Source organism: Pseudophryne corroboree, chromosome 5, assembly GCF_028390025.1.
Source record: "Pseudophryne corroboree isolate aPseCor3 chromosome 5, aPseCor3.hap2, whole genome shotgun sequence".
Classification (NCBI taxonomy): Eukaryota; Metazoa; Chordata; class Amphibia; order Anura; family Myobatrachidae; genus Pseudophryne; species Pseudophryne corroboree.
Window position 1 is genome coordinate 103,666,081 of NC_086448.1, and position 12,669 is coordinate 103,678,749.

At 51.6% G+C, this 12,669-nt stretch overlaps 1 protein-coding gene across 3 annotated transcripts in view; it reads right to left on the reverse strand.

Annotated features, from left to right (window-relative positions):
• Positions 1-12,669, reverse strand: part of HACD1 (3-hydroxyacyl-CoA dehydratase 1) — a 195,393-nt gene that overhangs the window by 49,115 nt on the left and 133,609 nt on the right. For all 3 annotated transcript variants that reach the window (XM_063921533.1, XM_063921534.1, XM_063921535.1), the window contains exon 4: positions 11,249-11,337. In XM_063921533.1, coding sequence (XP_063777603.1) covers positions 11,249-11,337 — 89 coding nt within the window. The remainder of the gene's footprint in view (positions 1-11,248; positions 11,338-12,669) is intronic.

A 12,669-nucleotide genomic window follows, 5' to 3' on the forward strand; every position in this document is an offset into this window, starting at 1 on the left:
GCTTGTTTTGAGATTCTTCTTCTTCTAGTACTATAGTGCGGTGTCGGGCATGGCAGAGGCACCAACACCACTGACTGCTATGCGACTCTCCTGGCACAGGGGGCATATCAGATAATACAGTACTTTGATTAGATTAATATGTAAGGGGAAGCATTAAAGTGGGCAAAATATGTAAGGGGAACTTCAACAGTGGGCAAATGTGTCATGGGCACTTATATAGTGGGCAAATGTGTAAGGGGCACTTATATAGTGGGCAAATGGGTAAGGGGCACTTATACAGTGGCAAATGTGTAAGGGGCACTACAACTGGGCTTTTACAATGAGACCACACCTCCTTAATTTTTTCAGGCGCGTGCCTCCGGCATGCGCAAAAGTGCTTAGGTGGGCGCCAAAGTATTTATTCGCTTAACAAATAATTTGGCCTCGGGGTGGCCCTGCTTAGGGGTATATTCAATTGAATTCGGATCCATTCCGACATTCATTTGTCGGAATGGATCCGACCTGGGCTATTCAAAGCAATGTCAATTCGACTTTTAAAAAAGTTGAATTGAGATGCGGGCAGAGGGGAAGAGCAGCGCCGGAGGAGATGGTGGGGTCACAGGGGGAGAGCTGCGCCGGAGGAGACGGGAGAGCCGCGGGCACAGGGTGAGAGCTGAGACCGGGGAGAGCTGGGAGCGCAGCGCTACAGCAGCTGGCAGCGTAGCCGGAGGATGTCACAGCCGCCGCTCACTGAAGCGTCCACCCGTCTCCAGCAAGCAGGACCTCGCTTGCTGGAGCCGGGTGGACGCTGCAGTGAGCGGCGGCTGTGACATCCTCCAGCTACGCTGCCAGCTGCTGTAGCGCTGCGCTCCCGGCTCTCCCCCGTCTCCTCCGGTGCTGCTCTCACCCTGTGCCCGCGGCTCTCCCGTCTCCTCCGGCGCTGCTCTCCCCCTGTTCCCCCACCGTCTCCTCCGGCGCTGCTCTCCCCCTGTGACCCCAACGTCTCCTCCGGTGCTGTTCTCCCCCTGTGCCCCCACCATCTCCTCCGGCGCTGCTTTCCCCCTGTACCCTCACCATCTCCTCCGGTGCTGCTCTCCCCCTGTGCCCCTACCGTCTCCTCCGGCGCTGCTCTCCCCCTGTGACCCCAACGTCTCCTCTGGCGCTGCTTTCCCCCTGTACCCTCACCGTCTCCTCCGGCGCTGCTCTCCCCCTGTGCCCCCACCGTCTCCTCTGGCGCTGCTCTCCCCCTGTGCCCCCACCGTCTCCTCTGGCGCTGCTCTCCCCCTGTGCCCCCACCGTCTCCTCCGGCGCTGCTCTCCCCCTCTACCCCCACCGTCTCCTCCGGCGCTGCTCTCCCCCTGTGCCCCCACCGTCTCCTCTGGCGCTGCTCTCCCCCTGTGCCCCCACCGTCTCCTCTGGCGCTGCTCTCCCCCTGTGCCCCCACCGTCTCCTCCGGCGCTGCTCTCCCCCTGTGCCCCCACCGTCTCCTCCGGCGCTGCTCTCCCCCTCTGCCCCCACCGTCTCCTCCGGCGCTGCTCTCCCCCTGTGCCCCCACCGTCTCCTCTGGCGCTGCTCTCCCCCTGTGCCCCCACCGTCTCCTCTGGCGCTGCTCTCCCCCTGTGCCCCCACCGTCTCCTCTGGCGCTGCTCTCCCCCTGTGCCCCCACTGTCTCCTCTGGCGCTGCTCTCCCCCTGTGCCCCCACCGTCTCCTCTGGCGCTGCTCTCCCCCTGTGCCCCCACCGTCTCCTCTGGCGCTGCTCTCCCCCTGTGCCCCCACCGTCTCCTCTGGCGCTGCTCTCCCCCTGTGCCCCTACCGTCTCCTCCGGCGATGCTCTCCCCCTGTGACCCCAACGTCTCCTCTGGCGCTGCTTTCCCCCTGTACCCTCACCGTCTCCTCCGGCGCTGCTCTCCCCCTGTGCCCCCACCGTCTCCTCTGGCGCTGTTCTCCCCCTGTGCCCCCACCGTCTCCTCCGGCGCTGCTCTCCCCCTGTGCCCCCACCGTCTCCTCTGGCGCTGCTCTCCCCCTGTGCCCCCACCGTCTCCTCTGGCGCTGCTCTCCCCATGTGCCCCCACCGTCTCCTCTGGCGCTGCTCTCCCCCTGTGCCCCCATCGTCTCCTCTGGCACTGCTTTCCCCCTGTACCCTCACCGTCTCCTCCTGCGCTGCTCTCCCCCTGTGCCCCCACCGTCTCCTCCGGCGCTGCTCTCCCCCCTCTCCTCCACAGTCCCTCATCTCAGTCCGACAATTTTTTATGTCGGACTGAGATGGTCGGAAACGGGGCCAAATCCTGTTGAATTTGGCCCTGTTTCCCTCAAAAGTACGTGAATCGGCAGCTATACCGCCCATTCACGTACTATTCGACAAGTCGAATTCCCCGACTTGTTGAATAAAAATGCTGGGGATTGAATAGGTCGAATCACGATTCGACCTTAAAAAGTCGTAAACTGCCGTCTTTTCGACATACTACTATTTTTTAAGTGATGAAATCAGATTCAGAACTAATGGTTTATACAGAGATTATGGGCCTAATTCAGATCTGATCGCAGCAGCAAATTTGTTAGCAGTTGGGCAAAACCATGTGCACTGCAGGGGGGGCTGATATAACATGTGCAGAGAGAGTTAGATTTGGGTGGGTTATTTTGTTTCTGTGCAGGGTAAATACTGGCTGCTTTATTTTTACACGACAATTTAGATTTCAGTTTGAACACACCCCACCCAAATCTAACTCTCTCTGCACATGTTATATATGTCCCCACTGCAGTGCACATGGGGGGGTCATTCCGAGTTGTTCGCTCGTTGCCGATTTTCGCTATACTGCGATTAGTCGCTTACTGCGCATGCGCAAGGTTCGCAGAGCGCATGCGCTTAGTTATTTTACACAAAAGTTAGGTATTTTACTCACGACATAACGAAGCTTTTTCATCGCTGTGCTGATCGTAGTGTGATTGACAGGAAGTGGGTGTTTCTGGGCGGAAACTGGCCGTTTTATGGGAGTGTGCGGAAAAATGCAGGCGTTCAAGTTGCAAAACGCAGGAGTGGCTGGAGAAACGGGGGAGTGGTTGGGCAAACGCTGGGTGTGTTTGTGACGTCAAACCAGGAACGAAAAGGACTGAGCTGGTCGCAGTGTAGGAGTAAGTCTGGAGCTACTCAGAAACTGCTAAGAAGTTTCTATTCGCAATTCTGCTAATCTTTCATTCGCAATTCTGCTAAGCTAAGATACACTCCCAGAGGGCGGCGGCTTAGCGTGTGCAATGCTGCTAAAAGCAGCTAGCGAACGAACAACTCGGAATCACCCCCATGGTTCTGCCTATCTGCTAACAAATTTGCTGCTACCATCAGGTCTGAATTAGGGCCCTCATTCCGAGTTGTTCGCTCGCAAGATGCTTTTAGCAGCATTGCACACGCTAAGCCGCCGCCTACTGGGAATGAATCTTAGCTTAGCAAAATTGCGAACGAAAGATTCTCAAAATTGTGAATAGAAATTTCTTTGCAGTTTCTGAGTAGCTCGATACTTACTCTGCCACTGCGATCAGTTCAGTCAGTTTCGTTCCTGGTTTGACGTCACAAACACACCCAGCGTTCGCCCAGACACTCCCCCGTTTCTCCAACCACTCCCGCGTTTTTCCCAGAAACGGTAGCGTTTTTTCACACACAACCATAAAACGGCCAGTTTCCGCCCAGAAACACCCACTTCCTGTCAATCACACTACGATCACCAGAACGAAGAAAAAAACTCGTAATGCCGTGAGTAAAATACCAAACTTCTTAGCAAATTTACTTGGCGCAGTCGCAGTGCGAACATTGCGCATGCGCAATTAGCGGAAAATCGCTGCGATGCGAAGAAAATTACCGAGCGAACAACTCGGAATGAGGGCCTAGGCCCTAAGGCCCTCATTCCGAGTTGATCGCTTGCTAGCAACTTTTTGCAGCGCTGTGATCAGATAGTCGCCGCCGATGGGGGAGTGTATTTTTGCTTTGCAAGTGTGCGAACGCTTTTGCAGCCGACGGCACAAAAAAGTTTTTTGCAGTTTCTGAATAGCTCTGGACTTACTCAGCCGCTGCGATCACTTCAGTCTTTTTGGTCCCGGAACTGACGTCAGACACCCGCCCTGCAAACGCTTGGACACGCCTGCGTTTCTGCTGCGGGGTACCCTGGGGTCCACAAAGATTAACATCAGGGTGTAGAGTAGGATCTTGATCCGAGGCACCAACAGGCTCAAAGCTTTGACTGTTCCCAAGATGCACAGCGCCGCCTCCTCTATAACCCCGCCTCCGTGCACAGGAGCTCAGTTTGTAAGTTGGTGCCATGCAGTAAGCAGGCAATCAACAGGGGGGCTGCCTTTTGCAGCCCATTTATAGCTTTATTTGAAGAAAAGAAGAAAGAATACTTTTAAGACTTTAAGGGCTGCAGCGTTTGATGTCAGATAGACATTCTTTGCTGCAGCTCCATCACCCCCAGCGGTACCTACAGCGGAGGCTCCGGTGTATTTCCTGTCAGTCACACACACGCCGCTGTCCTCCAGGATCGCGTGGCCGCAGGTAAAGGGGGAGGTAAGGGGTCTCTTTGGCCGCTGTTTACCGCGATCCGGCATGGCCGTGGGAGGCAGGCCGCGTGTGCGCTGGCGTGGACACTGTTACTGGACAGCCGCTCCTCTAGCCACCAGTGACACTGGGCACAGGTGGGGGTTTTTACTTCTATAAAACCCCATTTTTTTTATGGCCTGCAAGCGCCTGGCGGGGATGCCAGCAGGGGGAGAAGGCCAAGCCTGTAGCCCCTCCCCCAGCCCCAGGGCGCCATTTCTGTGAATGCTTCCGCCCTGGAGCTGCATATCTCTCCCTATCTCCCTGTCAGCAGCCATCACAAACGGAGCTGAGCTGTTCCTGGGACTGCTGGGGCAACTCCTACTCTGTAAAGCCGCCTGATCGCCAGCGCTGTGCATTTTACAGGACACTTAAGTATTCTACCTGTCACTGGGACAGTGTTAGTTAAGAAAGAGTGCATACAGTCAGGGTTTTGTGGGTACAAACACCCTATGATATACATCCAGTGGTACTGTGCTTTGTTATATCTATTGTTGACACATATAGCTATACTGAGTATTACTTTGTATTGCTAGTCCAGTGCAGTTTTATGGTGCATAACTTCTGCATGGTACGTTTGTGACTATAAATGTGTGTGTGCATGTAGCTGCTGCGTGGCTGCCTTATTGGGTATTTCACTCAGCGTGCTATTCCTATATTCCATAACCTGTGGGGGCTAAGTGTATCAGGTTTTCTGTATAATATAGGATTTTTTTCACAAGATATACTCGCTGTGTATTTGTACTTGTGTTTTATAGTCACCCTATATATCTCTTGGATTCCCGGTAATTTTGCTGCCACAGTCACACTTCACGGGGGGTTCTTGCTAGGTATATCGCTGCTACGAATTGTACCAGGTTGCCCAATATTGTGCTTAATGTTATGTCAGCTACAAGAGGTAACGGAGCTGGGGCTTCTCCCACACTGCGTGGTGGTGATGCTGCAGACATTTTGGAGGAAAATTTTGCAGCAGAGAGTTCAGGTTTAGGGGGTTCCTTACCCCCCAGTGTGTCAGTAGCACCGGGGGGAAACAAATGACCCACCTTGGGCTACCTTTTCCACGCTAGTAAACACGCTTGAAACTAAATTGGTGCCCCCTGTGGGACCACCTGTGCCAATGCAGCAGCTTATGGTCCCTACTATTAATCCGCCATGGGCAGATCAAATCTCTACTCAGTTGCAGCATTTGAACCGGTCACTGACTAAATCTAAGTGTCACTCTCACCCGCCTAAGACTAAGTCGTCTTCTAAACGGGCCATTACCTCCTCCCAATTCACTGCTACATCGGACATGTCCTCTGAGGAGGATGGTGCACATACTGATCCCACAGACACTGACTCGGATGTTTCTGAAGGGAAGTCATTGATGGATATCTCTGATCTGATTGAGGCAATTGGGCTCATTCTTCAGGTGTCTGGTGATCCTGAGCCTGAGGCTGTCTCTAAAAAGCCGGATAGGTTTAAACATAAGACGGTGGTTAAACAGGTTTTACCTCATTCTGAACACCTGGCTGACATACGTCAGGAATCTTGGGAAAATCCGGGGACAAAATTCACACCAAATAAGAGACTGTTGGCTCGCTATCCTCTCTCTGCGGAGCTATGTAAGAATTGGGAAACTGCTCCGCCTGTAGATTCTCATGTGGCGCGCATGGTAGTTTCCTCTGCTCTGCCAGTAACTACCGTCACCTCTCTGAAGGAACCGACGGACAGACGTGTGGAGGGTTGTTTGAAAGCGATTTACACCCTAATGGGGGCTGTGCATAGGCCAACCATTGCAGCAACATGGGCTGCTGAAGCTGTTGAGGTGTGGGCTCAGGAGCTTGAGGCGGAGCTGCCTTCCAACGCATCCGAGCATGCTCGACAATGTCTCTCTTATATTACCACGGCTTCTCTGTACCTTAAGGAGGCGGCCTCCGATGCCGGGGTGCTGGCGGCCAAAGCTGTTACTACGTCCGTCTTGGCCAGACGTATCCTTTGCTTGAGATCGTGGTCGGTGGATATGGATCTAAGAATACCCTGGAGGTGCTTCCTTTCAAGGGAGACATTCTCTTTGGAGAAGACCTCAATAAGATTGTGGCTGATCTGGCTACTGCTAAAACAGCTTGCCTACCTAGTACGGCTCCTTCCACGCAGAAGGCTAAAAGTACTTTCCCTCGGCCCTTTCGCCCTCCAGGTAAAGCAAAAAGTCAGGCGTACCCAAAGCAAACTCGTGCTTCCAAACCTGCAAAGCCCAGACCGAAGCGTGCCTGGGCTGCCCGTCAGCCTGCTTCCAAAACTGACAAGCCTGCCGCATGGTGGGACGGGCCTCCCTCTGGGGGATCCCAGAATGGGGGGCCAACTTCTAGGTTTTGCCCAGTAATGGTTGAAGACCACTTCAGATACCTGGGTAAGTGAAGTCATCACTCGAGGTTATGCCATACCCTTCAAGAATCGTCCCCCTCATTGATTTTGCCTGACAGATGTGCCTCTGGACCCGGCAAAAGCAAACACTTTGCACTCGGTGGTACATTCCCTCCTGACCACAGGAGTGGTAGTACAGGTGCCTCTAGCTAAGAGAGGAAAGGGGTACTATTCAACGCTGTTTCTAGTCCCGAAACCGAACGGGTCCTCACAGCCCATTCTCAATCTCAAGTCCTTGAACAAGCATGTGCGGGTCTCCAAGTTTCGTGTGGAAACTCTGCGCTCTATTGTTCTGGCCTTGGAGCCCGGGGACTTTATGGTCTCCCTGGACATACAGGATGCCTACCTGGATATTCCTATTGCAGTGTCTCATCAGCAGTACCTGAGGTTTGCGGTGGGCAACCTTCATTACCAATTTCGGGCGTTTGACAACGGCTCCCCGAGTTTTCAACAAAGTTATGGCGGTCATGACGGCTACACTCTGCCGTCAAGGGGTCAGGATCCTACCGTACTTGGACGATTTGTTGATCCTGGCAAATTCCCCAGAACTTCTCATGTGTAATCTCGATCTGACGGTCCAGTGCATGAAAGCCCACGGGTGGCTGATCAACTGGAAGAAATCCTCCCTGGTTCCTGCTCGGAGCATGTTACATCTGGGAGCGTTATTGGACACTCACAACCAACGGTTGTTCTTGTCTCAGGAGAAAGTCCTGAAGCTTCAGGACAGGATTCGATGCTTCCTATCTCGTCCGCAAGTGTCGATACATTCGGCAATGCAAGTGCTAGGTCTCATGGTGTCGGCTTTTGACATGGCGGAGTATACTCAATTCCATTCTCGCCCTCTGCAGAAGTTAATTCTGACCAAGTGGGACGGCCTGCCTCACCGGATCAGATCTCACATGATCTCCCTGTCTTCGGAGGTCTGCCTGTCACTGAGCTGGTGGCTTCAGGACCAATTATTGAGCAGGAGCCGTCCCTTCTGGATATCCAACTGGGTCCTCCTGACGACGGATGCCAGTCTGAGAGGTTGAGGTGTGGTGTTGGAACAACACTCTCTTCAGGGTCGGTGGACGAAGGAGGAGTCTCTATTCCCGATATATATTCTGGAACTGCGGGCAGTGGGGGTAATTCCAAGTTGATCGCAGCAGGAAATTTTTTAGCAGTTGGGCAAAACCATGTGCACTGCAGGGGAGGCAGATATAACATGTGCAGAGAGAGTTAGATTTGGGTGGGTTATTTTGTTTCTCTTCAGGGTAAATACTGGCTGCTTTATTTTTACACTGCAAATTAGATTGCAGATTGAACTCACCACACCCAAATCTAACTCTCTCTGCACATGTTATATCTGCCTCCCCAGCAGTGCACATGGTTTTGCCCAGTTGCTAAAAAATGTCCTGCTGCGATCAACTTGGAATTACCCCCAGTGTTCAATGCGTTGACAATGGCTCAGCATCTACTACAGAACAGACCTGTTCAAGTACAATCGGACAACGCCACCACGGTAACGTACATAAATCATCAAGGCGGCACTCGAAGCCGCATGGCAATGAGGGAAGTATCACGGATTCTTCAGTGGGCAGAACGCCATCTGCCGGCCATATCCTCAGTATTCATTCCGGGGGGTCCTAAACTGGGAAGCAGACTTTCTCAGTCGTCAAGACGTACACGCCGGAGAATGGAGCCTCCATCCAGAGGTGTTTCAACTCCTCTTGGACAAGTGGGGCCTTCCAGATGTGGACCTGATGGCGCTTCGACACAATCACAAGGTTCTGGTCCTCGGAGCAAGGACAAGGGATTCTCAAGCAGCGTTCGTGGATGCTCTGTCAATTCCATGGATCTTTCGGCTGCCGTATGTGTTCCCTCCGGTGTCACTCCTGCCCAGAGTAATACGGAAGTTCAAGCAAGAAGGAGGAAACCTACTTCTGATCGCTCCAGCGTGGCCCAGATGGCACTGGTTCTCCGATCTACAGGGCCTCTCGCTAGATCATCCCCTTCTACTTCCACAACGACCAGACCTACTCGTTCAGGGCTCTTGTGTTTACCAGGACTTGGCCCGTCTGGCTTTGACGGCATGGCTCTTGAAGCTTCCGTCCTGAGGGCCAAGGGTTTTTCTGAGGCGGTCGTTCAAACTATGTTGAAGGCCTGTAAGCCGGCTTCTCCTCGGATTTACCATAGGGTCTGGAATGCTTACTTTACTTGGTGTGCGTCTCACAATCATGATGTTTTCAAGTTTAGCACGGCCAAACTGTTGGCCTTCCTACAACAGGGCTTGGACTTAGGCCTGCGCGTGGCCTCCCTCAAGGTTCACATTTCTGCCTTGTCGGTTTGGATTCAGAGAAAGATTGCTGTCCTTCCGGATGTTCATACATTCACTCAGGGCGTGTTGCGGATTCAGCCTCCTTACGTACCGCCTGTGGCCCCTTGGGATCTGTAGGTGGTGCTGGAGGCCTTGCAAGAGTCTCCGTTTGAACTTTTTGCCTCTGCTGACCTTAAGTGGCTTTCCCTTAAGGTGCTATTTTTGCTGGCTATTGCTCCAGCTAGCAGGGTATCGGACTTGGGTGCCTTATCCTCTAAGTACCCCCATTTGATTTTTCATCATGACCAGGTGGTTCTTAGAACACGACCGGGTTATTTACCCAAGGTGATGTCTTCATTCCACCTTAACCAGGAGATCGTGGTTCCGGCCTTTAATTCTACTGAGTTGTCTTCCAAAGAGCGGTCTTTGGATGTGGTACGGGCTCTCCGTATCTATGTGAAGAGAACATCCTCCATTAGGAAATCTGATTCTCTGTTTGCACTGTTTGGTTTTCACAAACGTGGCTGGCCTGCTTCCAAGCAGACTCTGGCTAGATGGATTAGAATGGAGATTGCACATGCTTATGTACAGGCTGGTCGTCCATCTCCTGCTACCATCAAAGCCCATTCTACTCGGTCGGTTGGACCTTCTCGGGCGGCCCACCGTGGTGCGACCCTTGAACAATTGTGCAAGGCGGCTACGTGGTCTTCAGGGAACACGTTTATAAGGTTCTATGCCTTTGATACTTCCGCCTCCCAGGATGCTTCCTTTGGACGCCGGGTTCTTGTGCCCGCTACAGTCCGTCCCCTCCCATAAGGTTAATCCTTGTGGAGCCCAGTGTACCCCGCAGCAGAAAACGAGATTTATGGTAAGAAATTACCGTTGTTAAATCTCTTTCTGCGAGGTACACTGGGCTCCACAAGGCACCCACCCTGACGCACTTAGCTTCTTTGGGTTTGTGTGGCATAGCCGCTGACACCCTCTCTGGCGGTGAGTGTGTGGTGTAATTGGCTACGAGCGATTGTCGTCTCTGGTACCTGCTACTGCATTGGGCTGGTTACCGAAACTGAGCTCCTGTGCACGGAGGCGGGGTTATAGAGGAGGAAGCGCTGTGTATCTTGGGAACAGTCAAAGCTTTGAGCCTGTTGGTGCCTCGGATCAAGATCCTACTCTACACCCCGATGTTAACCCTTGTGGACCCCAGTGTACCTCGCAGAAAGAGATTTAACAATGGTAAGTTCTTACCATAAATTACGTTTTTTCCAAACACTCCCAGAAAATGATCAGTTGACACCCACAAACGCCCTCTTTCTGTCAATCACCTTGCAATCAGCTGTGCGAATGGATTCTTCATTAAATTCATCGCCCAGCACCGATCCTCTGTGTACCAGTACGACGCGCCTGCGCATTGCGGTGCATACGCATGCGCAGTTTTGCTGAGATTTAACCTAATCGCAGCGCTGCAAAAAGTTGCTAGCGAGCGATCAACTCGGAATGACCCCCTAAATGTCAGCACAATAAGGTTTCTATATCAGCAGTATTTATACTAAAGAGTAGCCTCATATAAATGACTAGTGAGCACTCAGTAGATCTATTACAGTACATTTGCTTTCTACATACTAGAAGCTTTTTGCAGTAACCACAGAGACACCTGGAACCGAGCCCAGGACCTCAGAGTATGAACTATGCTTCTTCTTAAACACCCCGGTCTGCAGATACCTCCGATCCTGCCAGGAGTTGTTCCAGGAACCACAAGCTTTGGAAAAAGGTAACCTGAACCTAACGCTGGCATCCAGCGCCGGCCAGACCAAGTATTGATTATGGACGTGTTTATTTAGAAAGAGTGAATCGTACAAGATAAAATGCAATGTTTATGTCAGGTAGCTGTAAATCAGAGGAGAGCAGGACTTTTGCAGGGATCCTGTTCTCCATGTTCAATCAAAGTGACCTGGAAACCAAAATACCCCCACATGTGGCATCACACACCCACCTGTTTAATGCTGTTGGTAATAAACCAAACCATGAAGATTCTTGAACTGACTTGGACCCCCGTTACTAGCACCGATGTGCGCACTAGTCCTTAGAGGGGGAAAAGATACAGGAATTATGCCTTGTACAACATGCTTTTGGACCTGAGTAGCAATACAGTAACCTGAACACAATTCCTCATCCCCGCAGCAAATGGAACGCTAATTCTACAAAAGGGGTAGGCAATGTGTAGCACTCCAGCTGCTGTGGAACTACACATCCCAGCATGCCCTGCCACAGTGGTAGCATGCCCTAACAGCAAAACTGTAGCAGTGCATGCTGGGATGTGTAGTTCCACAGCAGCTAGCGTTATACACGTTGCCTTCCCCTGTGCTACTTTACGCCCATATTCTGAGCCCTTTATTCTGAGTTGTACGCATATATGTGATCGCAGCGCCCCCACTCCTTCATCTGCAAGAGCAGCTGCCATCACTATCATGGCCACTTGCACCTATTGCATGCTGGGTGCAGGGTATCAATCTGTATTTGGCAGTGACTTCGCATACACATGACTCAAAGTAGGTAGCAACTCTGGTTATGTGCCCACGTTACACCCATGGAATGTTTCTTTTACACGTGCACATTGTTACCGCCCACTTGCCACAGAGTAATGCCCATTCAGCCATGGAAAATGGGAGAGTTTTTCACGGGTCGGAGACTGGTCTTATTTTGTCTGATTCTACCTATATATAATGTATATTGGGAGTTATGGCTGCTGGCATGCTGGCTGAGCCTAAACAATGGCTGCCTCTGCTGTGTGTAGGTGGCAGATGGAGAATCATTTTTATTTTAGTAATATTCAATTTACAAACCTCTGCAGGGGACTGGGCTCTTCAATTTAACCCTTGGCAAATACACACTGGTACATTAAGTAGATCTCCTTAAAGTCCTAAGAAGGGGCAATTTATCAATTTATTGAGTTTTAGACCCCATAATTAGAATGACTTATCGCTGCTATTTGTGGCAATAAGAAATTCTGTATTACCCTGATGTATTAAAAATCCCATCAAGGGACAGGAGCTATGATAGGAGCCCATTCCCACGATGTGCAAAGTGGCTATTACCGGGAAGGGATCCAGAGGATCCCTCTCCCAGCAAATTATGTGCTACATTGGCTAACGCCATCTTAAGATGGCATCAGCTAACAGTGGCATGATCCGGAATGCTTCGAATTCCAGAGCTTGGTAAATCAAAGCGATCATTAACAAGGAAACTGCTGCGGAAACCCTGTAATACAACCATGGGATACTTATTTTGTAGGACATTTTCAAGGGATTTCTTGCAAAATTTGTTTAATAAATATGCCCCTTAAACATGTAGAAGAGTCTAAACTCTGTTCACATTAGACCCGTTAACACAGATTGAAAATCAAGAATAAAAATA